The 27,704-nt window shown below is 38.0% G+C and overlaps 1 protein-coding gene across 1 annotated transcript in view; it reads left to right on the top strand.

Moving 5' to 3' along the window:
• Window positions 1-27,704, top strand: part of Vom2r59 (vomeronasal 2 receptor, 59) — a 63,348-nt gene that overhangs the window by 19,597 nt on the left and 16,047 nt on the right. Inside the window, exons 2-4 of the mRNA NM_001099466.1 lie at window positions 4,476-4,767; window positions 5,658-6,464; window positions 14,685-14,912. Coding sequence (NP_001092936.1) covers window positions 4,476-4,767; window positions 5,658-6,464; window positions 14,685-14,912 — 1,327 coding nt within the window. The remainder of the gene's footprint in view (window positions 1-4,475; window positions 4,768-5,657; window positions 6,465-14,684; window positions 14,913-27,704) is intronic.

The following is a 27,704-nucleotide window of genomic DNA, read 5'->3' as shown; positions in this document are numbered from 1 at the left end:
TGTGAGTGTTTTCCCACAGACATTCAGCTTCTGTGGAACCCAAGATAGAAAGGAATTTGCTGCAACTAGAATATATCATTTCAAGAGTTTGTGGCATTCTTGAATATGGCTGGACACAGAAAGAGGAATGGACTTTGTTAAGAGCTTTTACAAAGAAGTATTGTTTCAAAATTATGGAAACAAACATTCACTGGGCATCTTTCTCTGCCTTCCCACAGCCCAAAACAATTGAATGCCTACCTAGTCCCTGTATCTTATCCAGGATAGTGCTTCCTCAGGAAAAATACTTGGATTCCTAGAGGAAGAGTCTCAAGGAGATGGCTCAGAAATCAATTTTATGTCAATGGTACAAAAAAAGTCCATTTCCACATGTTGGTGTGGTGAGTTTGAATGAAAATGTCCACCATAGGCCCATAGAAAGCGTGATATTGATGGAGTAGATATGGTCTTGTTGGAGAAAATGTTCTACTGAGGATGGTTTTGAGGTTTGAGAAGCTCAAGATAGGACCATTGTAACTCTTTCGTGCTGCCTGCTGGCCCAGATATAGAACTTTCAGCTCCTTCCCCAGCACCATTTCTTGCTGCATGCATGTCACCAATGCTTCCCACCCTGACAATAACAAACTAAAAGTTTGAACATGTAAGGAAGTTCCAATTAAATGTTTTCCTTTAAAGGAATTGACATGATGATGATATCTATCCACAGCCAGAAAACTCTAAGACAATGGGGAAATAGTTAATCAAAAATTGGCCCCCGTTCAGCATGTTCATCTGCAAATAGTAATATATTGACTTCTTCCTTTCCAATTGTATCCCTTTGTGCTCCTTTTGTTGTCTAATTCTTCTGGCTAGAAATTTGAGTACTATAGTGAATAAGTACAGATAAAGTGGGGAGCCTAGTCTAGTCCCTGATTTTAGTGAGATTGCACCAAGTCTCTCTCCATTTAGCTTGGTAGTGGCTACTGGTTTGCTGTACATTACTTTTACTATGGTTTGATATAGGCCTTGAATTCCTGATCTTTCCAAGACTTTTATCATGAAGGGGTGTTGAATTTTGTCAAATGATTTCTCCGCATCAAATGAGATGATCATGGGATTTTCTTTTTTGTTGAGTATCTTTGTACGGGGGATTATGTTGATTGATTTCTGTATCCTGAAGCAACCCTGCATCCCTGGAATGAAGTCTACTTGATCATGATGGATGATTGTTTTGATCTCTTATTGAATTCATTTTGAGACAATTTTATTGAGTAGTTTTGTATTGATATACCTAATGAAGATTGGTCTGAAGTACTGTTTCATTGTTAGGTCTTTATGTGGTTTAGCTATAAGCATAATTGTGGCTTCATAGAACAAATTGGGTAGTGTTACTTCTGTTTCTAGGTTGTGGAATACTTTGGAGAGTACTGGTATTAGGTCTTCTATGAAGGTCTGATAGAATTCTGCAATAAACCCATCTAGGCCTGGTCTTCAGTTGTATAGGGTACATTTAATGACTGCTTCTATTTATTTAGGAGCTATGGGACTGTTTAGATTGTTCATCTGATTCTGATTTAACTTAGGTACCTGGTATCTGTCTAGAAAATTGTCCATTTCATCCCCAGTTTTCAATTTTGTTGAGTATAGGCTTTTGTGCTAGGATCTGATGATTTTTGTAAATTTACAATTTTTTGTTATGCCTCTCTTATCATTTCTAATTGTGTTAATTGGCCTTCTGTTTAGTCTGATTAAAGGTTTGTCTAACTTGTTGGTTTTCTTAAAGAACATCTCCTGGCTTTGTCTATCCTTTGTATAGATCTTTTTGATTCTCCTCAGTTGATTTCTGCCCTGAGATTAATTATTTCCTGCTGTCTGCTCCTCTTGGGTGTATTTGCTTCTTTTTGTTCTAAAGCATTCACAAGTGAGGTCAGGCTGCTAGTGTATGCTATCTCCAGAATCTTTTTGGAGGCACTCAGAGCTATGAGTTTTCCTCTTAGTACTGCTTTCATTCTGTCCCATAAGTTTGGGTATGTTGTGCCTTCGTTATAATTAAATTCTAAAAGTCTTTAATTTCTTATTCTTCCTTTACCAAGTTGTCATTGAGTAGAGCATTGTTCAGCTTGCATAGATATGTGTGCTCTGCCATTTTTTATTATTGCACACTAGCCCTGGTAATGGTGATCTGATACAATGCATGAGATTATTTCTATCATCTTGTATCTGTTGACCAAGTAGATGGTCAGTTTTGGAGAAGGCACCACGAGGTAAGAAGGAGGTAAATTCTTTTGTTGTGGGATGAAATATTCTATAGATATCTGTTAAATCCATTTGGTTCATATCTTCTGTTCATTTCACTGTGTGTCTGTATAGTTTCTGTCTCCATATTCTGTCCATTGATTATAGTACAGTTCGGATATCTCCCACTATTATCTGTGGGGTGTAATGTGTGCTTGGCACTTTAATAAAGTTTCTTTTATGAATGTGTAATGAACCACAATTTCTGAATCAATTCATCTTTTGAAGGGCATCTGGGTGCTTTCCAGCTTCTGGCTATTAAAAATAAGGATTCTATGAACATAGTGGGGCATGTGTACTTGTTATACATTGTAATATCTTTTGAGTATATGCCCAGGAGTGGTATAGTTGGGTCCTCGGGTAGTACTATAGTCATTTTTCTGAGGAACCACCAGACTGATTTCCAGAATGGTTGTACCAGCAAGCAATCACTGCAGCAGTGGAGGAGTCTTATTCTATTTCTACATCTTGTCCAGCATATGCTGTCACGTGCATTTTAAACTTAGGCATTCTGAATTGTGTGAGGTGGAATCCCAGAGTTCTTTTGATTTGCATTTCCCTGATAACTAATGATGTTGAACATTTTCTTTAGGTGCTTCTCAGGCATTCAATATTCCTCAGTTGAGAATTCTTTGCTTACCTCTGTACCCTGTTGTTTAATAGGGTTTTTTGATTCTCTGCAGTCTAACTTCTTGAGTTTTTTGTATACATTGTATATTAGCCATCTATCAGATGTAGGATTGGTAAAAATACTCACAGGAGGATATATGGAGACGTGGAGACAGAGTGTGGAGCAGAGACTGAAGAAAAGGCCATCCAGAGACTGCACCACCTGGGGATCCATCCCATATACAGCCACCAAACCCAGACAATATAGTGAATAAGTGCTTGCTGAAGGAGCCTGATATAACTGTCTCTTGAGTGGCTTTGACAGAATCTGACAGTACAGAGGTGGATGCTCACAGCCAACCATTGAACTGAGAACTTTGTCAACAGTGGAAGAGTAAAAAAAAGGACTGAAGTAGCAGAAGAGGTTTGCAATCCTAAGAACAACAATATCAACCAAGCAAACCACCATTCAAGAGCTCCTAGGAAGTAAACTATCTTTCCAAGGGTATACAAGGATAGATATGGTTCCAACCGCATATGTAGCAGAGGATGGCCTTTTCAGGCATCAGTGGGAGAAGAGGCCTTTGGTCCTGTCAAGGCTTAATGCCCCAGTGCAGGGAAATGTCAGGGTGGAGAGGTGGGACAGAGTGGCTGTGTTGGTGGGGGATCACCCTCATAAAAGCAGGGGGAGATAGCAGGTTTCTGGAGGGGAAACCAGCAAAAGGGATAATATTTGAAATGAAAATTTTAAAAAGTCCAATAAAAGAAAAAATGTCAAAAAAGGAGTTGATAACTCCTATTGAAACTAGGTTAAAAAAAAAGAAAGCTCACAGAAAGAGATGAAACTAAATAAAATTGAGTGTGCTTTACGTACCGCAGGCACTGAAATTTCCAGAAGCCTAACTCCTATGCACTGAAATCTGAAATTTATTCTGAATTTTCTCCCAAGGCCATGTTTCCAACCAGTTTCTCCAAGTTAGCTAGGAAATGAGTATTGCCACTGGGATTTCATAAGAATGCTAATCTCATTCATGAAGCTCCAGTTTCATGACAAGATAACACTACCAACTTAAAAAAACATGATAATTCCAACACAAAAGGTTATAAATGTGAAAATGCTAATAATACAAAGATATAAGCATTTAATCCATGATAGTAATTATGTTGCATACAAAATAATAGTCCTAGTTTGAATATTTCCTCTTGCTAATATTTTTATTACTGTGATAAAATACCATAACAAAAGCAAGGTAAGGAAAAGAGCTTATTTTGGCTTACACTTCCAGAGAGATTTTGGTCATCATGTTAGGTAAGATTTGAAAGCAGGCAGGAAAATAAGAACGGTTGGAGCTAGAAGTTGGCTGGCTATGTCATATTTTCACTCTGGAAACAACAGTTTACACAGTAAGTAAAGTGACAACATAAAACCCAAATGACTGTCCCTAATGACCCAATTCCAGGAAGGCTCAACTTCTTCAAAGTTCTATACACTTCATTAATACTGTCATCAACTGAGGACAGAGTATTAACATATGAAATTATGTGACATTCAAACCAGAGCAGCCCTAAATATTCTTGTATCTTCTGTGCAGGTTTAATTTAAAAAACTACCAGATTGTTCTGGCAATGGTTTATGCCATTGAGGAGATCAACAGAAACCCCCATATTTTACCCAATGTGTCTCTGGGATATGATATATATAATGTCCTGTTCAATGAATGGTTTACATTGCATAGATGCATCTCATGGCTTTCTGGGCCAAAGAAGTATGTGCCGAATTACACGTGTAGGAGAGAAATGAAGTCAATTGCAGCCCTAACAGGCATATCTTGGATAATATCTACCGATATAAGGACACTGCTAGAACTCTACAGATATCCGCAGGTGAGAATGTGTAAAGTGAAGAAAGATAAAAACACTTATAATTCAATCCCTAAAAGAGGATAAATGAAACATGTGATTATGCATCTGACAAAGTTTATCATCTCAAAGCATAAGTATTCTGTGATGTATTCTGGACAAAGAAAAGGAATAGGTTGGAGCTTATAGTGATTGCAGGGAACCCTGAGTGTAAAGGTTTGATATCAGGTTTTCTATTCCTGCACAAAACATGAACTAGAGAAGCAGTTTTGTGCCTAAAGTCACTGATTCACAAACATGAGAACCTAATTTTGAATATCTACCAGTCATATAAAACCAATTGAAAACAAGAAAAATCTGTAACAAAAATTCTGGTTAAGCAGGTCACAGACTAGTCAGGGTAACCAAAACATTGAGCTACAGGTATACTTAGAATCCTTTGTAAGAAAGAAAGAAAGAAAGAAAGAAAGAAAGAAAGAAAGAAAGAAAGAAAGAAAGAAAGAAAGAGAGAGAGAGAAAGAAAGAGAGAAAGAAAGGAAGAAAGAGAGCAGGAAAGAGAGAAAGAAAGAGAGAGAGAGGAAGAAAGAGAGAGAGAGAGAAAGAGAGAAAGGGGGAAGGAAGGAAGGGAGGAAGGAAGAAGAAAAGGGAGAAAGAAACAAAGAAAAAACAAAGAAACAAACAAAGAAACAAACAAAGAAAGAAAAGAAGATTAAAAGAAAAATGAAAAATTTGAAATGGTGAATAATGACAAAGAACTCCAATATCAACTTTTGGCCTCATGTACACACATACACAATCATGGTGCATGAATTCTCATTATTTTACATGATTCTAAAAGTCTGTCAGGATTGGACATGTGCATTAGGCTTCCTCCTCTTAATTCTTTCATTCTCTTTATCTTCCTTTACTTTTAGCTGACCATTGGGTCTTTTGACCCTAACCTGAATAATCATGAGCAGTTTCATGATATTTATCAAATAGCCTACAAGGACATGTCTCTCACCCATGGCATTGTCTCCTTGTTGAATTATTTCCACTGGAACTGGGTAGGACTGATCGTATCTGAAGGACAAAATGGTTTTCAGATAATCTCAGAAGTTAGGGCAGAAATGGACAGAAACAAAATATGTTTAGATTTTGTGGAATTGATCCGAGTTAGTGAAGTATCTTATTTACCAAGCTACCTATTGAATCCTACACATCTTGCAAAATTAACAGCAAATGTGATCATCACCTATGGTGACAGTGATTTTCTGAGAGGCTTTATGTTTTATTCAAGACAAATTTTTGTTACAAGGAAAGTCTGGATCATGAACTCAGACTGGGATATTATCACCCAGTCACAGCATTTCATTTTACATTCATTACATGGGAGCCTCATCTTTGCACATCACCACAAAGAAACCTCTGGTTACAGAAATTTTATCCAAACAGTTCATCCTTCCAAATACCCAGAAGATTTTTACCTCACAAGGTTTTGGTTCTACTTTTTTAACTGCTCATTTGCTGATGATGACTGCAGTACACTGGAGAACTGTCTGCCTAATGCTTCCTTGCATGAAACACCAGGGAACCGTTTTGACATGGTCATGACTGAGTTTGCTTATAATATGTACAATGCGGTATACGCTGTGGCCCACAGCCTTCACAAGATGCTTCTTCATGAAGTAGAAGTAAGAGAAGTAAGAAAGGCAGAAGACCTGATATTTTCAGCCTGGCAGGTAATGTGTCTCAAATTGGCTTGCTCAAAACATCAAGAATGGGATTTTCTAAATGTATGCTTTTGAGGTCACACTATTCTGGATCTCTAAGGGTATGAAATAAATGACTTGTAACTGATAAAGGGGTAAGTAAGTCAAAACATACACAGAGGTTGTTAAGAAGGACAAAGTTTCCATGGACGGAAGACAGTGTTCTAAATCCACATCAGTGTTTTGTGTTGCCAGGTCAATGATTCGTATATGAAAGGTACAGAAAGTAGATTCTCTTGTGAGCCCAATAGAAAGCAGAGGGAGACTGTGGAAGTAAACTGCCAATCCAGAGATGACTGAGGAAGGTAGAGTACCTAGGCACATAGAATCAAACAACATGGAGAGAGAAGTTACAGAGACATGCTGGAGGATAAAAACAACTGAGCTGATTAAACATAAAACACTTAGGCAGAAGTCTACCACAACATGCAGTAAAGTCTGTGGAGGCCAACTGGACAATGGAGGTGATTGATAATAGGGTACTGTCTTAGGGTTTCTATTCCTGCAAAAAACATCATGACCAAGAGGCATATTGTGGAGGAAAGGTTTATTCAGCTTACACTTCCACATTGCTATTCATCACCAGAAGAAGACAGAACTGGAACTCAAACAGGTCAGAAAGCAGGAATTGATGCAGAGGCCATGGAGGGATGTTACTTATTGACTTGCTTCCCCTGGCTTGCTCCAGGACCACCAGCCCAGGGTCAGCATCACCCACAATGGGCTGGGCCCTCCCCCCTTCACTAGTTGAGAAAATGCCTTACAGCTGGGTCTCATGGAGGCGTTTTTACAACTGAGGCTCCTTTCTGTATAATAATTCCAGCTTGTGTCAAGTAGACACACAAAACCAGGCAGTACGGGTACCTAGGTATACATAATTGTACAATTCACAGAAGACGTCGAGGAGGGAAGTGCAGGTGCCCCAGGCTAGGGTGCTTAGTCAAAGTCTATTAACCTGATTTCAACAGAAGCAAGGACATTCCAGAAGTGTGCTGAACCATGGGCATTGACTATTATTGCACAGAATCTGACTATGGGGAAAAAATAGGAATAAAGCATCCTGAATACTGGTCAGATAGAGGAAAATTACTCTTCGATCCTACTAGTCCTTATCCTCTCCTAAATTGTAAGTGCATTTAGTAGAAGAGAAATGTGACTTAAATTTTCAAAACAAGAAATATTTTCCCAAATGAACAAATTAAGTCCTGATGTACATCCCAGTACAGAAACAAAAACATGAAAGAAAGAAAAAGGTAAATGTCTCTCCCAAAAAAGACCAATTCTAATTTTAACAATAATTCTTAACATTAATTCTGTAATAAAATATAAATACTAGGAGTCTGAGTTAGAATATAGAATCAATTGAGGTATTCCAAAAATACACCTGAACATCAATAAGAGAGTATTTAAACAGAGCTACTAATAAGCAATGAGAATAAATTGTGAGATTTCACAGCTAAAAAATTGCAGGAACAAAATCTACAGCATTTAACCAGAATGTTAAAGAACTACTATCAGAGCATCTCAAATTGTTGTATAAAATAGAAAAGAAGTGTCTACTTTAAAACTCTTTCTATGAAACCAGATTGATTAATACTGGTGTAGTAACCTGAAACTCAAACCAGATAAAGACACAACAAAAAAGGAAATCACAGACCAGTCTTCCTAATAAACATATGTGTACAAGTTAATAAAATGGAAGGGAGAAATTCTGTACTAATGTTATAATTTCAAAAAATCAAATCATTTAAAAAGTAAAAATATGAATGAAAATAAATTCTCAAGAAAACACCTCTAAACTTTATTCATTATCACATCAAAAATAACAGCCACCATAACCAAGGTGGCTTCATTCCTGATATTCAGGGATGAATCTACAAATGTAAAACAATAAATGAAATTGATGACATAAGTGGACCCAAACCTAGAAATCACATGATCATATGTGAAGCATTCGCATTTTGGTCATCCTTCTTGAGTTTCATATGTTGTAGGCATCTAGGGTAATTCAAGCATTTGGGCTAATAGCCACTTATCAATGAGTGCATACCAGGTGAGTTTTTCTGTGACTGGGTTACCTCACTCAGGATGATATTTTCCAGTTCCATCCATTTGCCTATGAATTTCATAAAGTCATTGTTTTTCATAGCTGAGTAATATTCCATTGTGTAGATGTACCACATTTTCTGTATCCATTCCTCTGTTAAAGGGCATCTGGGTTCTTTCCAGCTTCTGGCTATTATAAATAAGGCTGCTTTGAACATAGTGGAGCACGTGTCTTTTTTATATGTTGGGGCATTTTTGGGTATATGCCCAAGAGAGGTATAGCTGGATCCTCAGGCAGTTCAATGTCCAATTTTCTGAGGAACCTCCAGACTGATTTCCAGAATGGGTGTACCAGTCTGCAACCCACCCACAATGGAGGAGTGTTCCTCTACTCCACATCCTCGCCAGCATTTGCTGTCACCTGAGTTTTTGATCTTAGCCATTCTCACTGGTGTGAGGTGAAATCTCAGGATTGTTTTGATTTGCATTTCCCTTATGACTAACGATGTTGAACATTTCTTTAGGTGTCTCTCAGCCATTCGGCATTACTCAGCTGTGAATTCTTGCTTAGCTCTGAACCCCATTTTTAAATAGGTTTATTTGTCTCCCTGTAGCCTAACTTCTTGATTTTTTTGTTTATTTTGGATATAAGCCCTCTATCTGTTGTAGGATTGGTAAAGATCTTTTCCCATATGTGGGTTGCCGTTTTGTCCTAACAACAGTTTCTTTTGCCTTAAAGAATACAAATGAGATCCCATGTGTCTAGTCTTGATCTTAGAGCATAAGCCATTGGTGTTTTCTTCAGGAAATTTTCTCCAGTGCCCTTGTGTTCGAGATGCTTCCCCACTTTTTCTTCTATTAGTTTCAGTGTATCTGGTTTGATGTGGAGGTCCTTTATCCACATGGACTTAAGCTTTGTACAGGGTGATAAGCATGGATCGATCTGCATTCATCTACATGTTGACCTCCAGTTGAACCAGAACCATTTGCTGAAAATGCTATTTTTTTTCCATTGGATGGTTTTGGCTTCTTTCTCAAAAATCAAGTGACCATAAGGGGGGTTATTTTCTGGGTCTTCAATTCTATTTCACTGGTCTTTCTGTCTGTCTCTGTACCAATGCCATGCAGTTTTTATCACTATTGCCCTGTAATAATGCTTGAGGTCCGAGATAGTGATTCCCCCTGAAGTCCTTTTATTGTTGAGGATTGTTTTAGCTATCCTCAGTTTTTTGTTATTCCAGATGAATTTGCAAATTGTTCTGTCTGACTCTCTGAAGAATTGGATTGGTATTTTGATGGGGATTGCATTGAATCTGTAGATCACTTTTGGTAAAATGGCCATTTTTACTATATTAATCCTGCCAATCCATGAGCATGGGAGATCTTTCCATCTTCTGAAGTCTTCTTCAATTTCTTTCTTCAGAGGCTTGAAGTTCTTATCATACAGATCTTTTACTTGCTTGGTTAAAGTCACATTGAGGTGTTTTATATTATTTGGGTCTATTATGAAGGGTGTCGTTTCCCTAATTTCTTTCTCAGCTTGTTTCTCTTTTGTGTAGAGGAAGGCTACTGATTAATTTGAGTTAATTTTATACCCAGCCACTTGGCTGAACTTGTTTATCAGCTTTAGTAGTTCTCTGGTGGAACTTTTGGGATCACTTAAATATACTATCACATCATCTGAAAATAGTGATATTTTGACTTCTTCTTTTCCAATCTGTATCCCCTTGATCTCCTTTTTGTTGTCTGATTGTTCTGGCTAGAACTTCAAGAACTATATTGAATAAGTAGGGAGAGAGTGAGCAGCCTTGTCTAGTCCCTGATTTTAGTGGGATTGCTTCAAGTTTCTCTCCATTTAGTTTAATGTTAGCGACTGGTTTGCTATATATGGCTTTTACTATGTTTGGGTATGGGCCTTGAATTCCTATTCTTTCCAGGATTTTTATCATGAAGGGGAGTTGAATTTTGTCAAATGCTTTCTCAGCATCCAGTGAAATGATCATGTGGTTTTGTACTTTCAGTTTGTTTATTTAATGGATTACATTTATGGTTTTCCATATATCAAACCATCCCTGCATGCCTGGGATGAAGCCTACTTGATCATGGTGGATGACTGTTTTAATGTGCTCTTGGATTCGGCCTGCGAGAATTTTATTGAGTATTTTTGCATCGATATTCATAAGGGAAATTGGTCTGAAGTTCTCTTTCTTTGTTGGGTCTTTAAAGTCTGAAGGTACACACCCAATGGCATATTTTCTCCAAAAAGGCAGCATCTCCTAACCCTCCTCCAAACAGCATCAACGAAGGACAAACTGTTCAAATATCTGTGCCTAGGAGGGACATTTTATCATTCAAACTTTTACATAAGTCAAAGTCACTATTTCTTAGAAATTTGACCACTTGTAAACCTCTGTGTTAACCACTACTCATTCCAAGAAATTCTTCTAATTAATACTGAAAGCAAAACTAACACGTGACTATAATCATAAGTTTTTACAAAGCATACCATATCTACTTAGCAAAGTAACTGTATGTTCCCTGCTAAGGCCAATGTCCTCTCCCACCATGACTAAAAACTATGAATTTCCTCCATGGTGTGTGTTTCAAATTCATTGTAACATTCATGCTACTATCTTCCCAGTGAACATATCTAGACAAAAATGTCGTTATCATAATCAAAGGGTTTGCTGCTGGGTACTATTGATGATGTTGCTTCCCCAACAGTATCTGTGACTTCCACCCCCAAAGGCCAGCCTAGAGGGAGGACTCTAGGCTCAGGTCTAGCTTGGTACCATTAGAAATAATATGAGTGATGGACAAGTAGAAGCAATGGCAATAGCCTGATTTGTTTGGGCAATCTCTGTATCCCCTGAGAAACAATTCCTAAGAAATTAATCTATACCCAATACTGGGATTCTTTTTCATTTTTTCCACCTTTATTAACTTGAGTATTTCTTATGTATATTTCGATTGTTATTCCCCTTCCCAGTTTCCCGGCAAACATCCCCCTAACCCGTCCCCCAACCCTTGTGTATGGATGTTCCCCTCCCCTTTCTCCCCCCATTACCACCCCCCCCAACAATCACGATCACTGGGGGTTCAGTCTTAGCAGGACCAACGGCTTCCCCTTCTATTGGTGCTCTAACTAGGCTATTCATTGCTACCTATGAGGTTGGAGCCCCAGGTGAGTCCATGTACAGTCTTTCGTTAGTGGCTTAGTCCCTGGAAGCTCTGGTTGGTTGGCATTGTTGTTCATATGGGGTCTCGAGCCCCTTCAAGCTCTTTCAGTCCTTTCTACAATTCCTTCAACGGGTGTCCCGTTCTCAGTTCACTGGTTTGTTGCTGGCATTTGCCTATGTATTTGCTGTATTCTGGCTGTGTCTCTCAGGACAGATCTACATCCGGTTACTATCTGCCTGCACTTCTTTGCTTCATCCATCTTATCTAGTTTGGTGGCTGTATATGATGGGGCACATGTGGGACAGGCTCTAAATGGGTGTTCCTTCTGCCTCTGTTCTAAACTTTGCCTCCCTATCCCCTCCCAAGGGTATTCTTGTTCTCCTATTAAAGAAGGAGTGAAGCATTCACATTTTGGTCATCCTTATTGAGTTTCATGTGTTCTGTGCATCTGGGGTAATTCAAGCATTTGGGCTAATAGCCACTTATCAATGAGTGCAAACCATCGTGTTTTTCTGTGATTGGATTACCTCACTCAGGATGACATTTTCCAGTTCCATCCATTTGCCTATGAATTTCATAAAGTCATTGTTTTTCATAGCTGAGTAATATTCCATTGTGTAGATGTACCACATTTTCTGTATCCATTCCTCTGTTGAAGGGCAACTGGGTTCTTTCCAGACTCTGGCTATTATAAATAAGGCTGCTATGAACATAGTGGAGCACGTGTCTTTTTTATATGTTGGGGCATCTTTTGGGTTTATGCTCAAGAGTGGTATAGCTGGGTCCTCACGTAGTTCAATGTCTAATTTTCTGAGGAACCTCCAGACTGATTTCCAGAATGGTTGTACCAGTCTGCAATCCCACCAACAATGGAGGAGTATTCCTCTTTCCCCACATCCTTGTCAGCATTTGCTGTCACCTGAGTTTTTGAACTTAGCTATTCTCACTGGTGTGAGGTGAAATCTCAGGGTTGTTTTGATTTGCATTTCCATTATGACTAAAGAGGTTGAACATTTCTTGAGGTGTTTCTCAGCCATTCGTCATTACTCAGCTGTGAATTCTTTGTTTAGCTCAGAACCCGATTTTTTAAAAGGGTTATTTATCTCCCTGCGGTCTAACCTCTTGTGTTCTTTGTATATTTTGGATATAAGCCCTCTATCTGTTGTAGGATTAGTAAAGATCTTTTCCCAATCTGTTCGTTGTCATTTTGTCCTAACCACAGTGTCCTTTGCCTTACAAGCTTTACAGTTTTATGAGATCCCATTTGTCGATTCTTAGAGCATAAGCCATTGGTGTTTGCTTCATAAATTTTGGCTTCTCTGAGAAAAAACATACAATAATGCAAGATGCCTCAATTCCAAATGAGTTTTTAATTATAATTTTACTAGACAAAAAAAACCAATAGATTTCCATAGCCCTTTTTCATACTTGGTTAGTTAAATTTCTCCCCGTTCTCTTCTCTATTCTCCACACCTATTCTGGGTTAAACTTTTCTACCTACAATATTATTCCATTCCTTAAGTGTTCTAATATGTCCTCCTCAGCACCTATTGCCTCTTCTCCTTCCCTCTTTCATAAGCCCATTCTAACTCCCTGGCCCCTATAAACATCCCAGTAAGTTTACAAATCTAACCATTCAAAGTTATCATCTACAAATGACAAAGAACAAATTACCTTGGTCTTCCTGGTCCTGCACTGCTTCATTCAGTATGGTGTTTTCCAGTTACATCCATTTTCATAAAATTACCATAATTCCATTTTCTTTACAGATGAATAAGGGTCCATTATGTAAATGTACCACATTGTAATTATCTATTTATCAGTTTATGGATGTCTATGCTGATTTCATTTCCTAAATGTTTTGAAATAGAGTAAGTGCCTTTGCAGTAAGATTTAAGGTCCTTTGAACATATGCCTTTTTATTTACATAAATAAAAAGGAAAGGAAAACTATTTCTTTGTTGTCATTATTGCTGTTTATGAAGAATGTAATATGCTTAGATTTCCTGGTTTCAAATTTACTGTGCAGCCAAATTCAACAACAAACTTCTGATCCTCCTGCCTCCACACCCTGAGTGCTGAGATAGCAGACATGTACAACTATGCCGAGTCTATACATAGCCCGGATCAAACCCAGGATTTCACTAATGCTAGGAGACTCTACCAACTGAACTACATCCCTGTAAGAAAACTTACTGATGTGTCTAAGTGATGTTACGCCTACTCATGACACTTAAAGAATCTCATCTATCACCATTTTAGGTATTTGAGGCCTCTTTTTACTCTGAGCAATGGACTAGCTAGTTTTTTCAATTTTACACAAATGAGAGTTACCTGGGAAGGGGTAAACTCAACTGAATAATTGTATCTATCAGATTGGCCTGTGGGCAAGTCTGTGGGGCATTTTCTTGATTAACGATTGATGATTGTTGAAAAGGCCAGTCCACTGAGGACAGTGCCATCCCTAGTCAAATTGTCCTGACTTTATAAGAATGAAAGCTGAGTAAGCCATGGAAGCAAGTCAAGAAGCACATTCCTCCACAGTCTGCTTTATTTCCTACCTCCAGTTTCCTGCCTTGATTTCTTGTTTTGGCCTTCCACAGTCTTCAGGACTGTAAGCTGTAAGGTCTTTATCAAAGCAACAGAAAGGACACCAAGACAGGTTAATTCTGAAAATACATGGAAGGGCTAACTTTTCTTAGACAAACTGACAATTACCTGACTTTCATTCGTTTACTAAGTATTTTGTGGATGATTCAGAACTGTCTGTTTGACTGACATTTTCAGAAATGTTACACAATTAGATACATATGCTGCCATTTGTTCTATGCTTTTTATACCTGTTTAAATTTGCCTTATGCTTCAAAGATTTACATAATAAGAGACTTTCACTAACTCTTGGGTTAAATATCTTCACCCCGGTACTAACTTAATCATAAGGTAATGCATAATCTATCCTTTTTAGCTGCACCCTTTTCTGAAGAACATGCAGTTTACTAATCCCGCTGGAGAACAAGTTACTTTGGATGAGAAAATGAAATTGAATGCAGAGTATGATATTCTCAACTACTGGAACTTTCCAGAAGGTCTTCATCTTAAGGTGAAAGTTGGACAATTCTCCCCTTATGGTCCACTTGATCAACAATTATCTTTATCTGAGGACATAATAGAATGGCCCACCGAAATTACAGAGGTGAGTTGGGTATAATGGTGACACTTTGAACTACATGTAATAAGACTCATCTTGCTTGCACTACCCCTAACCCAAGAAGCTATCTGCAAGAGACACACTGTCATAAAGAAAAAAATAGTTTCTTCCAGTGGAGGCTCACTTCAGGGCAGGCCCTAAACCCAGGAAACTCAGTGCTACTTATATAGATTTTTTTAAAAATTAATTTTTATACATATTTTATTGTTTGGGCCCTTATTGTCATATTGGTCTTTTGCTAGTGTGTGTGTGCATGTGTGTGTGTGTGTGTGTGTGTGTGTGTGTGTGTGTGTTGCATATTTGTTTTCTGGTTTGTTTTCTTGTTTCTTAAACAGAAAGAAGAGGGATGGAATTGAGTGAGTGTTGAGTTGGTGGAGATCTGAGTGCTGTTAGAAAATGAAAGATTCATGATCAAAACATTTTGCAGGAAAAGATTTAACATCCTTTTTTATATTACCCATTTTCTTGATGTTTTCTTTTGCATGTCAGTTTTTGCAGTTTTATATACTGACATTTTAAGTGTTGTCTATAATTTTTTAAATAGTAATGAGATGCAAACTGTGACTAATATATCTAATGAGACTCTATCAAAGAAAACTACTTTTTCCTTTGCAAGCAGGTATCAATTACAGATAGCTTCTTGGTTAGGGGTAGCATACTGTATCTGCTTCTCCTTCTCAGTGCTGTGACACTGACTGGCTTGAACCTAATCTGATCCTGTACATGCTGCCAACAGACACTGTGAATTCATATGTGTATCATTATGTTGTCTCTGGAAGAAACTGTTTCCTCGAAGTCATCTGTTCTCTTCAGCTCTTAGAATCTTTTGGCCTTCCCTTCACCATAGATGGTATAGGAATTCAACGGAGAAATCCCATCTAGGATTTAGTACCCTAAGGTATATTACTCTCTGCAGATTGTCCAATTGTATGTCTCTGTTCCCATATGCTGCAAGAAGAAACTTTGTTCATAAGTGCTGCGTATACTACTGATCTAATTGTGCAGGATAATGTCTGGATCTCCCTCCTAGTCACTTTCCATTTACTTAGTTTCTGTGGCTATATACAGGGTAGCATGCATATTGAAAGCCAGGAAACCTGGAAAAATATGAAGAGACCAAACATACAAGTAATAAGAATAGAGGAAGGAAAAGAATCGAAGCTCAAAAACCATAAAAGAAAAATTTCCTAGCCTAAAGAAAGAGATGTCTATAAAACTACAAGATGTACCTTATACACTATATTCTTATGCAGAAAACCAAAAGAGAATTCCCTTACCACATAATAATCAAAACACTAAGCATACAGGACAAAAAAACAATATTGGAATCTAGAGAGACAAAAGATCTAGTAACATAAAAGGCCCAAATATTGGAATTTCACTGACTTCTCCGAGGAGATTCTAAATACCTGAAGGTCACGGAAAGATGTGTTGCAGACTCTAAGAGATCACAGCTCAGACTACAGTACCCGTCAAACTTTCAATCACCATAAATGGAGAAAATAAGACATTCCCTGATAAAGTCAAATTTAAACTATCTACATCCACAAACCCTGCCCTTAAAAAGGTGCTAAAAGAAAAAATACAAACCAAAGAGGGTAACTCCATACAAGAAAACATAGAAAGTAAATAATTTTGCACCAACAAAACCAAGAGTAGGGAAGAGCACACAGCACTCATGTGCACATGCTCATGTACACACACAGATACACACACACACACACTCACACTCACACACACACACACACACACACACACCAACAACAACAATAACAATTAACAATCATTGGTCACTGAGGTCTCTCAATATTAATAGAAATTTTTTAGAAAAAAGAGAACGTAGTCAAAAACAAGATTTGTCCTTCTGCTGCATGCAGGACACAAAATTTAGCATCAAGGATAGACATTACCTGAAGGTAAAGGGTTGAAAAAAAATATTTAGAGTAAATGAACCTGAAAATCAAAGTGGTGTGGCAATTTTGATATCTAAAAAAAAGAGAGACTTCAAACCAATAATAACCAAAAGAGCATGGGACAGTTATCAAAGGAAAAATATCCACAAAATTGGTGTGTCAATTCTTAACATCTATGTTTCAAAGACAATGGCACCAACAGTTGTAAAGTGGGAGAATTCAATGTCTCACTTTCACCAATGAACTGGCCATCTAGGCAAAAACTAAACATAGAAATACTAAAGCTAAAGTATGTTATGAACCAAGTGAACCTATCAGATATCTGCAGAGCATTCCACCCAAACAGAAAAGAATATATTTTCTTTTCAAGACCTCATGACACTTTCTCCAAAAAGACATTCTCAGTCTTATAGCAAGTCTCAATAAATGGTAAAAAAAAAACATTTATTTCAATAAATGGAAATAAACTCTTATATCCTACATCCTATCTACCTAAATATCAACAATAACAGAAAAAAACAGAGAACTTACAAACTCACAGAAACTGGAAACTCTCCACTGAATGAAGCAATAAGTCAAAAAGAAAGAAATTAAGGAGTTTCTAGATTGCAATGAAAATGAATACACAACATACCCAAACTTACAATGTTGGGGTTTAAATTAAGCTCATGAGAAGAGATAATGAATTTGTGGGCACAGGCATGGGAACACCTAACACTGATATTTCTCAAGAAGGACTTGTGGAATGCCAACAAATTTGAAAAGAAACCCAGAAATGCCTTTGGCCTTCACAAATCTCTGGAAAATAGTTAGGTTTAATGATGTTCCCAACCCTCAAATGTTTTCAGAAGGAAAAAAACATTGTTGTGATTTATGTAACCTTGAATATGCTAGCCTGTGAATAATCAGGCTTCCTTTATTAAATGTAAATCTGTAACTTTATTAGGAAGGGAAATGTAACAATAAAAAGAAACTTCAAACCAAAATTAACCGAAAGAGGAGACAGTTTTCAAAGGGAAAAAAATCCACAAAAATGATATATCAATTCTTAACATCTATGTTTCAAACACAAGGGAACCAACATATGTAAAGTGAGAGAATTCAATGCCTCACTTTTACCAATGAACAGGTCATGTTTGACTGTACAGTTTACACTCTTCTGTTCTCTAGCTTAGAATCCACTGTATTTCCAATTTCAATTATTTAGCATGCATGCAAGAAGGAATTTGGATCACCTTTCATGTTAAACTCTTTGGAGTATATCTGTACTCCAAGGTACAAAGTAGTATATCTGAGTCAATATGTCACTTGTCTTCACTGGTCTTTGCTGGTCTTCACTGGTCTTCACCGAACTTTACTGGTCCTTGCTGGTCTTCACTGGTCTTCACTGATCTTTGCTGGTCTCCATTTCATAGAGAGGAATGTGACAAAGAATTTCACATGGTATTTGATTCTTGCCTTATCTGCTGATTGGTAGAGCTTTGCAGTTTCTGCTGGACTGAGCTACTGTTACTGATTCATGTTTGTTGTTTATTATTGGACTGGGCTGCTGGTATCCTAACATGAAAGAGTGGAAACTCCTCTGCGGTTGATTCTCTTCCATCTGCTCCACCACATGTCTTCTTGGCACATGTACTCTAGTAACTGTCTCTTCATGCCTGCTTTGACCCTGTCCCTCTTGGCTCTTGCAGCCTACTGCTACAAAAGTCATGCCAATGCATCAGACAGCTCATCTCACGTTGGTAGACACCCATCAGGTGAAAAGGAATGTCTGTGCATGCCAAGCAGTAGAAAGCCAACAAAAATTACTCAGTGGCATCTTTGGAAGTTCATTGTCTCTTAATGTTGTGACAGGACATTTTGTTAATGCTACCATATGGGTTTTTTTGTGTTTTTATGAGAATCCTGTCTGCCATCATATATGTATGAGTGTCAGTGTGTGTGTCTGTGGGGAGGGGGGTCGTTTCATGTGCTTTATATTTGGCTTTTTTCTTCTGTTTGTGTAATTTTAAATTTTGTTTCCTTTTATTTAATTTTGTATCATTATTCATCATTATTATTATTTCATAGACACATTTTTGTTTCCTAATGAAGACAGAAAGGGGATATTCACATGGGAGAAGTAAGGGACAGGAATTAGTGAGAGCTGGACAAGGGGAAGCCATAATCAAAACACACTGAAAGAAAAAAATTTCATTAGAATACCAAACAAATGGGATAAAACAGATTGTTTAAAAAGAAAATAACAAGGAACTCCCACAGGCAAACAAAGCACACAGAAACGAAATCAAAATTAGAAACCATAATACATAAACAAAGGCTAATGAGACAAAATAAATGCTCAAACAAAGCAATAAGAGACAAAGGTCTACAACAATACTATTGTCCATCTACAGCTTGACATTGGGGCTATCATTAATTGTGGTTAATATACACAATGAGACTCCATTATGTGAAACTAAGTTACAGATATCAGTTGGAGATAGCATCTTGGCCAGGTTTCCCTCTCAGCACTGAAATTCTGCTTGGCTTGTACCTATTCAATCCCTGGACATGCTGACAAAGACTCTGGGATATCTTATGTTCATCAGTTCTAATTTGTCTGGAGATACTGCTCTACCTCCTCTTGCACAAAGATCCCAAACCCTGATAGAAGGGATTTGATGAAGATATATTTAGAACTGTGTGCTCCAAATTTTCTCACCCTTAAACATAGTCCCATCATAGATCTCTGTGGTCCAATCCACTGGAAGAAGTTTCTCTGATGATGATTATGTGAGGCACTGACCCCTTTTATGGCACAGTGTTATTAGGAGTCATTTTATTTGTATGTTCCGTTAGAAGGATAATAATACTTGGTCTTCCCTAAATCTCTAGCATATCCAGTATAGGGCTTTCAAACTCATGTCATTTTCTTTCTGTAACTTTTTTCAGAAATTAATTTACATTGCATCCTGACCAAACTTCTCTCCCTAGTCTCCTCCCAATGCCTGCCTCTTCCTATCTCCCTCTTCCTTTCTCCTGAGAGAAGGAGAAAACTCCCACACATATCAACCTGCCTGAGCCTATCAAGTTGTAGTAGGACTAAGCACATCTTTTATTAAGTCTACACAAGACAGCTGAGTTATAGGAAAGGAATTCAGAAGCAGGCAACAGAGTCAGAGACAGAACCCGAAGCAGTTGTAGGAGACCCACATGAAGACAAAGCTGCACATCTGTTACATATGTGTAGGGCTCCTAGGTCTGTTCCATTTATGATTTTTTAGTTGCTGGTGCCCTTGACCGCTCTGGCTCCTTCAATCCTTTCTTGCTCTTTTCCACAAGATTCCCTAGCTCTAGCTAATGCTATATTAAGGGTCCCTGCTTCTGTTTCTACCAATCAGCTCTGAGATGACAGTTATGTTAGGCTCCTGTCCATAAATATACCAGAATATCCTTAATATTGTTATGGGTGGGCTCTCTCTCAGGACATGGGACCCAAATTGTAACAATCATTGGTTGGCCATTCCCTCATATTTGCTCCAAGTTTATCTCTGCACATCATGTAGGCAGGACAAGTTGTGGGTTGGAGGTTTTGTGACTGGGTTGGTGCCGCCATTCCTCCATTGGTAGTCATTGCTGGTTACAGGGAGTAGCTACTTCATGTTCCATATCCACTACTGCTGAAAGCCTGGGCTAGGCTCATGCTCATAGACTGCTGGAGTTCCCTTTCTCCTAGGTTTTTGCTTCTTCCAGAGATGCCCCTACGCCTCACTACAAATACCAGCTCCCTCTCCTAGTCTTCTCTACCTCTCTTCTCCCTACAGTTGATGCCTCCTGTTACCCTCCCCTCCCTGTCTCCTACCAAGTTCCCTCAATCCATCCATCTCTATGGTATTTCCCGTTCTCAGTGAGATTCAAGCACACCTCTCCCCTTAGGTTTCCTTGTTCCTTAGCTTCTTTGTGTCTATGGATTCTACCATGGCTATCTTGTATTTGATGGCTTATAAGTGAGTTCATACCATGGGTGCCTTTCCGCATCTGGAGTGTAAGAATGATCTTTTCTAGTTTCACCCATTTGTCTGCAAATTATGACTTCCCTGATTTTAATAGCAAAATTTTATTCCATTGTGTAAAGGTACTACATTTTCTTTATTCATTCTTCAGTTGAGGTACATCTAAATTGCTTCCAGTCTCTGGCTATTGCAAATAAAGCTTCTATGAACATAGTTGAAAAAGTGTCCTTGTGATATGGTAGAGAATCTTTTGTATATATTCCCTGTAATGGCATAGCTAAGTCTTCAAGTAGAAATTTTCTCCACTTTCTGAGAAGCTGCAGAATGGATTTCCAAAGTGGCTGTACAAGTTTGCACTTTCACCAGCAATGTAGTAGTATTCTCTTTGCTCAACATCCTCACCAGCCTGAGCTATCACTTGTGTTTTTAAAATCGACCATTCTGACATCTGAATGATTGAATCTGAGTTGCTTTGATTTGCATTTTCCTGATGACTCTGGATGTTGTGCATTTCATAGTGCTCCTTGGGTTTAGACATTAGTCTGTTAAGAATATTCTGCCTAGTTTCTGTACCCCATTTTAAATTGGTTGATTTAGTTTGCTGTTCACTCTCTTGAGTTCTTCATATATTTTTGAATATCAGCCCTCTGTCAGATGTAGGACTGATAAAAGTTTTTCTCCCATTCTGTAGGCTGACATTTTGTTCTACTGAGAGCATCCTTTGCTGTAACAGAAGAATTCTTGATCTTAGTGCCTGAGCACTGTTCAGGATGTTCTCTCTCTTGCCAATATGTTCAAGATACACTTCTCTTCTCTTAGATTTAGAACAACTTGATTTATGTTGAGGTCCTTGACTCACTTGTGCTTGAATTCTGTGCAAAGTGATCAATATGAATCTAATTGGATTCTTCTACATGCAGTTATATAGAATTAAAACAACATTTGTTGAAGATGCCCTCTTTTTTCCCTAGTACATATTTGGCTTCTTTATCAAAAAATCAAGTGTCCATAGACGTATGGGTTTATTTCTAGGTCGTCAATTCTACTGCATTGCTCAAACTGTCTGTTTTTATGCCAATACCATGTTGTTTATTTTACTGTTTCTCTTGAAACATTACAGCGTTAATCTGTAAGGCTTGAAATCAGATGGTGAAATCTCCACATCTTTTATTGTACAGGATTGTTTTATCTATCTTGAGTTTTTTGTTTTGCCATATGAAATTGAGAACTGGCATTTTAAGGTCTTTAAAGAATTTTTTGTAATTTTTATGCAAATTTCATTAATTTGTAGATTACTTTTTGGTTTGATGGTCATTTTTGCTATGTTAATCCTACCAATGCATAAGCATGAGAAATATTTTCATCTTCTGATACCCTGTTCAATTTCCTTCTTCTAGATGTGAAGTTCTTGTCATACTCATCTTTCACTTGCTTGGTTATAAATACACCAAGATATTTTATATTATTTGTGGCTATTGCAAAGGGTATTGTTTCCCTAATTTCTTTCTCAGCTCATTCATTGTTTGTATAAATGAGGGTATAGACATTTTTAGATATTTTTTTGTTTAGCCACTCAGCTGAAGGTGTTTATTAGGTATAATAGTTCTCTGGTAAATTTTTTCTGGACATTTATGTATACTATCATATTACATGAGAATAGTAATACTTCTTCCTTTTCAATTTGTATACTCTTGATAACTTTTAGTTCTTATTCTGTAGCTAAAACTTCAAGTGCTACATTGAATAAATACATAAAGAGTGTACAGCCTTGTAATGACCCCACTTTTAGTGAATCACTTAAAGTTTCTCTCCATTTAATTTTATGTTGACTATTATCTTACTACATATTGCCTTTATTATGTTTTGGTATGCACTTTGTGTCTCTGAGCTCTCCAAGACTTTTAACATGAAGGGGAGTTTGTAGGCATACATGTTTTGCAGCCTACTTTTAATAGGGGTTCAACCTCTCCTCTAGCCCACCAGCCAGCAGAAGTAGAGGAAGAGAAACGTTATAGGATAGGGATGAAGTGGGCCTGCTGAGCAATAGTTCTTTGGGGGTGAGCTTGATCTTCTTTCTCAGCAGTTCATTCCCATAGCAAACGCCAAATAGGACTCAGCAGATGCAGACCAGTATTCTAGATAGGCAGACACCAGGCACAAACCAGCAGCTGTAGTTCAATCCTGAACCATAAGACTCACCAACTGGCCACGGAAGTAGCAAGATGCTGTCTGAGTCTCGCAAGCACTTCATGTATGAATTTATCTCAATAGTTGTGTTACCACAAGTTAAGCTGAACAGCTCTATGTGAACCAAACTAATACACTACACACTGAAGTGGAATATGTAGGGGGGAATAACGGGGATATATAGGGAGAATATCCATATGGGGGAAGGGAGGGGAAGGAATGGGGACTTATTGACAGGAAAACAGGAAGGTATTCTGGTATGTTCTGTAGGGCTGAATTTGTGCATGAATAGCATTTAAATTTAGTTTCGTAATACAATGTTTTCTCCATTATAATGATTGAAACTTTTGCTGTGTGTAATAGTCTGGAATGGCATTTATGGTCTTTTAGAGACTGCAAGACATCTGTCCAGGCTCATAAGGATTTAAGAGTCTATTTTGAGAAGTCTGGTGTAATTCTTATAGATGCCTTTGATTGTTACTTGGGCTTTTTCCTTGCCCCTTTTAATATTCTTTCTTCATTCTACACACTTAGTGTTTTGATTATTATACGGTGTGAAGAAACATTTTTGGTCCAATCTAATTGATTTTCTGTAAGTATGTTGTGTGTTTATACACATTTCTTTCTTTAGGTTGGGGGAATTTCATTCTACAATTTTGATGAAAAGATTCTAGGACTTGGAGCTAGGAAACTTCTCTTTCTATCCCTATCATTCTTAGATTTGGTATTTTCATAGTTTCTCAGATTTTCTGGAACTTTTATATCAGGATCATTTTAGGCTTAATTTTTTTTTCATCTTTATTAACTTGGGTATTTCTTATTTATGTTTCGATTGTTATTCCCTTTCCTAGTTTCCATGCCAACATTCCCCTAGCCCCTCCCCCTCTCCTTCTCCATGGGTGTTCACCTCCCCATCCTTCCCCCACTACTGCCCTCCCCTAAACAGTCACGTTCACTGGGGGTTCAGTCTTGGCAGGACCAAGGGCTTCCCCTTCCACTGGTGCTCTTCAGCTCCTTCACTCCTTTTTTAATTCTTCTAACAGGGAACCCATTCTCAGTTCAATGGTTTGCTGCTAGCATTCAAATCTGTATTTGTCACACTCTGACTGAGCCTCTCAGAAGATGGGTATATCAGATTCCTGTCAGCATGTACTTCATGGCTTCATTGATATTGTCTAGTTTTGGTGGCTGTAATTATATATGGGCTGGATCCCCAGTTGGGACATGCTCAGAATTGCCATTCCTTCAATCTCGACTCCAAACCTTCCCTCCATATCCCCTCCTATGAATATTTTTATTCCCCCTTTTAAGGAGGACAGAAGCATCTGCTCTTTGGTCGTCCTTCTTCTTGAACTTCATGTAATCTATGGATTGTATCTTGGGTAATTCAAGCTTTTTGGCTCATATCCACTCTTCAGTGAGTGCATACCATGTGTGGGGTTTTTTGTGATTGGTTTACCTCACTAAGGATGATATTTTCCACTTCCATGCATTTGCTTATGAATTTCATAATGTCATGGTTTTTGAGAGCTGAGTAGTATTACATTGTGTAGATGTACCACATTTTCTGTATCCATTCCTCTGTTGAAGGACATCTGGGTTCTTTCTAGCTTCTGGATATTATAAATAAAGCTGCTATGAACATAGTGGAGCATGTGTCTTTGTTGTATGTTGAAGTATCTCTTGGGTATACCCAGCATTGGTATAGCTGGGTCCTCAGGTAGTGCAATGTCCAATTTTATGAGGAACCTCCAACTGATTCCCAGAATGGTTGTACCAGCTTGCAATCCCACCAACAATGGAGGAGTGTTCCTCTTTCTCCACATCCTTGCCAGCATCTGTTGTCACCTGTGTTTTCTTCTTAGCCATTCTGACTGGTGTGAGGTGAAATCTCAGGGTTGTTTTCATTTGCATTTCCCTGATGATTAAGAATGTTGAACACTTCTTTAGGTACTTCTCAGTCATTTGATATTCCTCAGCTAAGAATTCTTTGTTTGGCTCTGTACCCAATTTTAATAGGGTTATTGGACTCACTGGAGTCTAACTTCTTGAGGTCTTTGGATATATTGGATATTAGCCCTGTATCAGATGTAGGATTGTTAAAGATCTTTTCCCAATCTGTTGATTGCCATTTTATCCTAATGACAGTGTCCTTTGCCTTGCCGCTTCCCAGTTTTATTAAGTCACATTTGTTGATTATTGATCTTAGATCATAAGCCATTGGTGCTTTGTTCAGAAAATTTTCCCCAGTGCCCATGTGTTCTAGACACTTCCCCACATTTTCTTCTATTAGTTTGAGTGTATCTGGTATTATGTGAAGGTCCTTGAGCCACTTGGATTTCAGCTTTGAACAGGGTGATAAGAATTGGGCAATTTGCATTCTTCTACATGCTGATCTACCATTTGTTGAAAATGCTATCTTTTATCCACTGGATGGTTTTTGCTACGTTGTCAAAGATGAAGTGACCATAGGTGTGTAGGTTCAATTCTACTGGATCTTCAATTCCACTCCATTGATCTATCTGTCTGTCTCTGTACCAATACCATACAATTTTTATCATTATTGCTCTGTAATACTGCTTGATGTACGTATGAGGGATGGTGATTCCTCCAGAAGTTCTTTTATTGGTTTTTTTTGTTTGTTTGTTTTTTTAGAGCTGGGGACCGAACCCAGGGCCTTGCACTTGCTAGGCAAGCGCTCTACCACTGATCCAAATCCCCAACCAAGTTCTTTTATTGTTGAAGATAGTTTTCACTATCCTAGGGCTTTTATTATTCCAAATGAATTTACAAATTGATCTTTCTAACTCTATGAAGAATTGAGTTGGAATTTTGATGGAGAATGCATTGAATCTGTAGATTGCCTTTGGCAAAATGACCATTTTTACTATATAAATCCTGCCAATCCATGAGCATGGGAGATCTTTCCATCTTCTGAGATCTTCAATTTCTTTCTTCAGATACTTAAATTTCTTTGTCTACAGATCACCCACTTGATTAGAGTCACAATGGGGTATTTTATAGTATTTGTGAATATCGTGAAGTGTGTCCTTTCGCTAATTTTTTTCTTAGCCTGTTTATCGTTGAGTAGAGGAAGGCTTCAAATTTGTTTGAGTTAATTTCATACCCAGCCACTTTGCTGGAGTTGGTTATCAGGCTTAGTAGTTCTCTGGTGGAACTTTTGTGGTCACTTAACTATACTATCATTTCATCTGCACATAGTGTAAATTTGACTTTCCTTTCACATTTGTATCCTTTTGACTTCCTTTTGTGGTCTGATTGCTCTGGCTAGGACTTTGAGTCATATATTGAATAAGTAGGGAGAGAGTGAGAAGGAGCACTAACCAATTCCTTCTATGAAGTCACAATTACACTTATACCTAAACCACACAACGACCCAACAAAGAGAGAGAATTCAGACCAAATTCCCTTATGAATATCAACACAAAAGTACTCAATAAGATTCTCACAAACTGAATCCAAGAACACATCAAAAATGATCATCTGCCATGATCAAGTAGGCTTCATCACAGAGATGAAGGGATGGTTCAATATATGGAAATCCATCAATGTAATCCACTATGTAAACAAACTCTAAGAAAAAAACCACATGATCATCTCATTAGATGCTGAGAAAGCCTTTCACAAAATTCAACACCCCTTCATTTTAAAAGTCTTGAAAAGATCAGGGATTCAAGACTTATAAATAAACATAGTAAAAGCAATAGAGAGCAAAGCAGTAGCCAGCATCAAACTAACTGACAAGAAAGTTGAAGCAATCCCACTAAAATCAGGGACTAGACAAGGCTGTCCACTCTGTCCCTGCTTATTCAGTCTCTGCTGTTTTTGTCTCTGCATTTCTTTTAGATAGGACAAATTTTGGGTAGAAAGTTTTGTGGGTGAGTTTGTCTCTATTCTAGATCCTGCCTTGTTACAGAAGGTGGCCTCTTAAGGTTCCACGTCCCCATCTCAGCTGAAGTCACTCATATTTACTCCTTGGAGGCTGCCCATCCCAGATCTCTGGAAATTCCTACAGATTCCCACCATTCTCATACCCCCCAACATCTCTGGTCCTCTAGACCTGTCTCCTGTGTCTCCCCACACCTAATTCTACCCCCATTCTCCTCCCCATTCACTCTCACATTAAGATCCCTCGCTCCCTCTGCCTCTTATGAGTATTTAGTTCCCCTTTTAAGTGAGATTCAAGCATTCTCTCTTAGGCCTCATTTCTTATTTAACTTCTTTGGGTTTGTGGAGTATATCATGGGTATTCTGTACATTTTAGCTAATATCCACATATCAGTGAATTCATACAATGCATGTCTTTGGGTCTGGGTTAACTCACTCAGGAGGATATTTTCTAGTTCCATTCATTGGCCTACAAAATTCACATCCTTATTCTAAATAACTATAATATTTCATTGTGCAAATGAACCATATATTCTTTATCCATTCTTAGGTTGAGGGATGTCCCCATTGTTTTCAATTTCTGGCTATTATGAAGAAGTCTCCTATGAACATAGTAGAGCACATATCCTTGTAGTATAGGGTAACAGTTTTTGAGTATATGTCCAGGAGCAGTATAGCTGGGTCTTCAGGTATAACTATTTCCAATTTTCAAAGAAACCACAAGATTGAATTCCAGAATTTCTGTACAACTTTATAATACCACCAACAATGGA

This window comes from Rattus norvegicus, chromosome 12, assembly GCF_036323735.1.
Source record: "Rattus norvegicus strain BN/NHsdMcwi chromosome 12, GRCr8, whole genome shotgun sequence".
NCBI lineage: Eukaryota > Metazoa > Chordata > Mammalia > Rodentia > Muridae > Rattus > Rattus norvegicus.
Note: the sequence above shows the minus strand (reverse complement) of the source record. Positions and strands in the feature narration are given on the sequence as shown.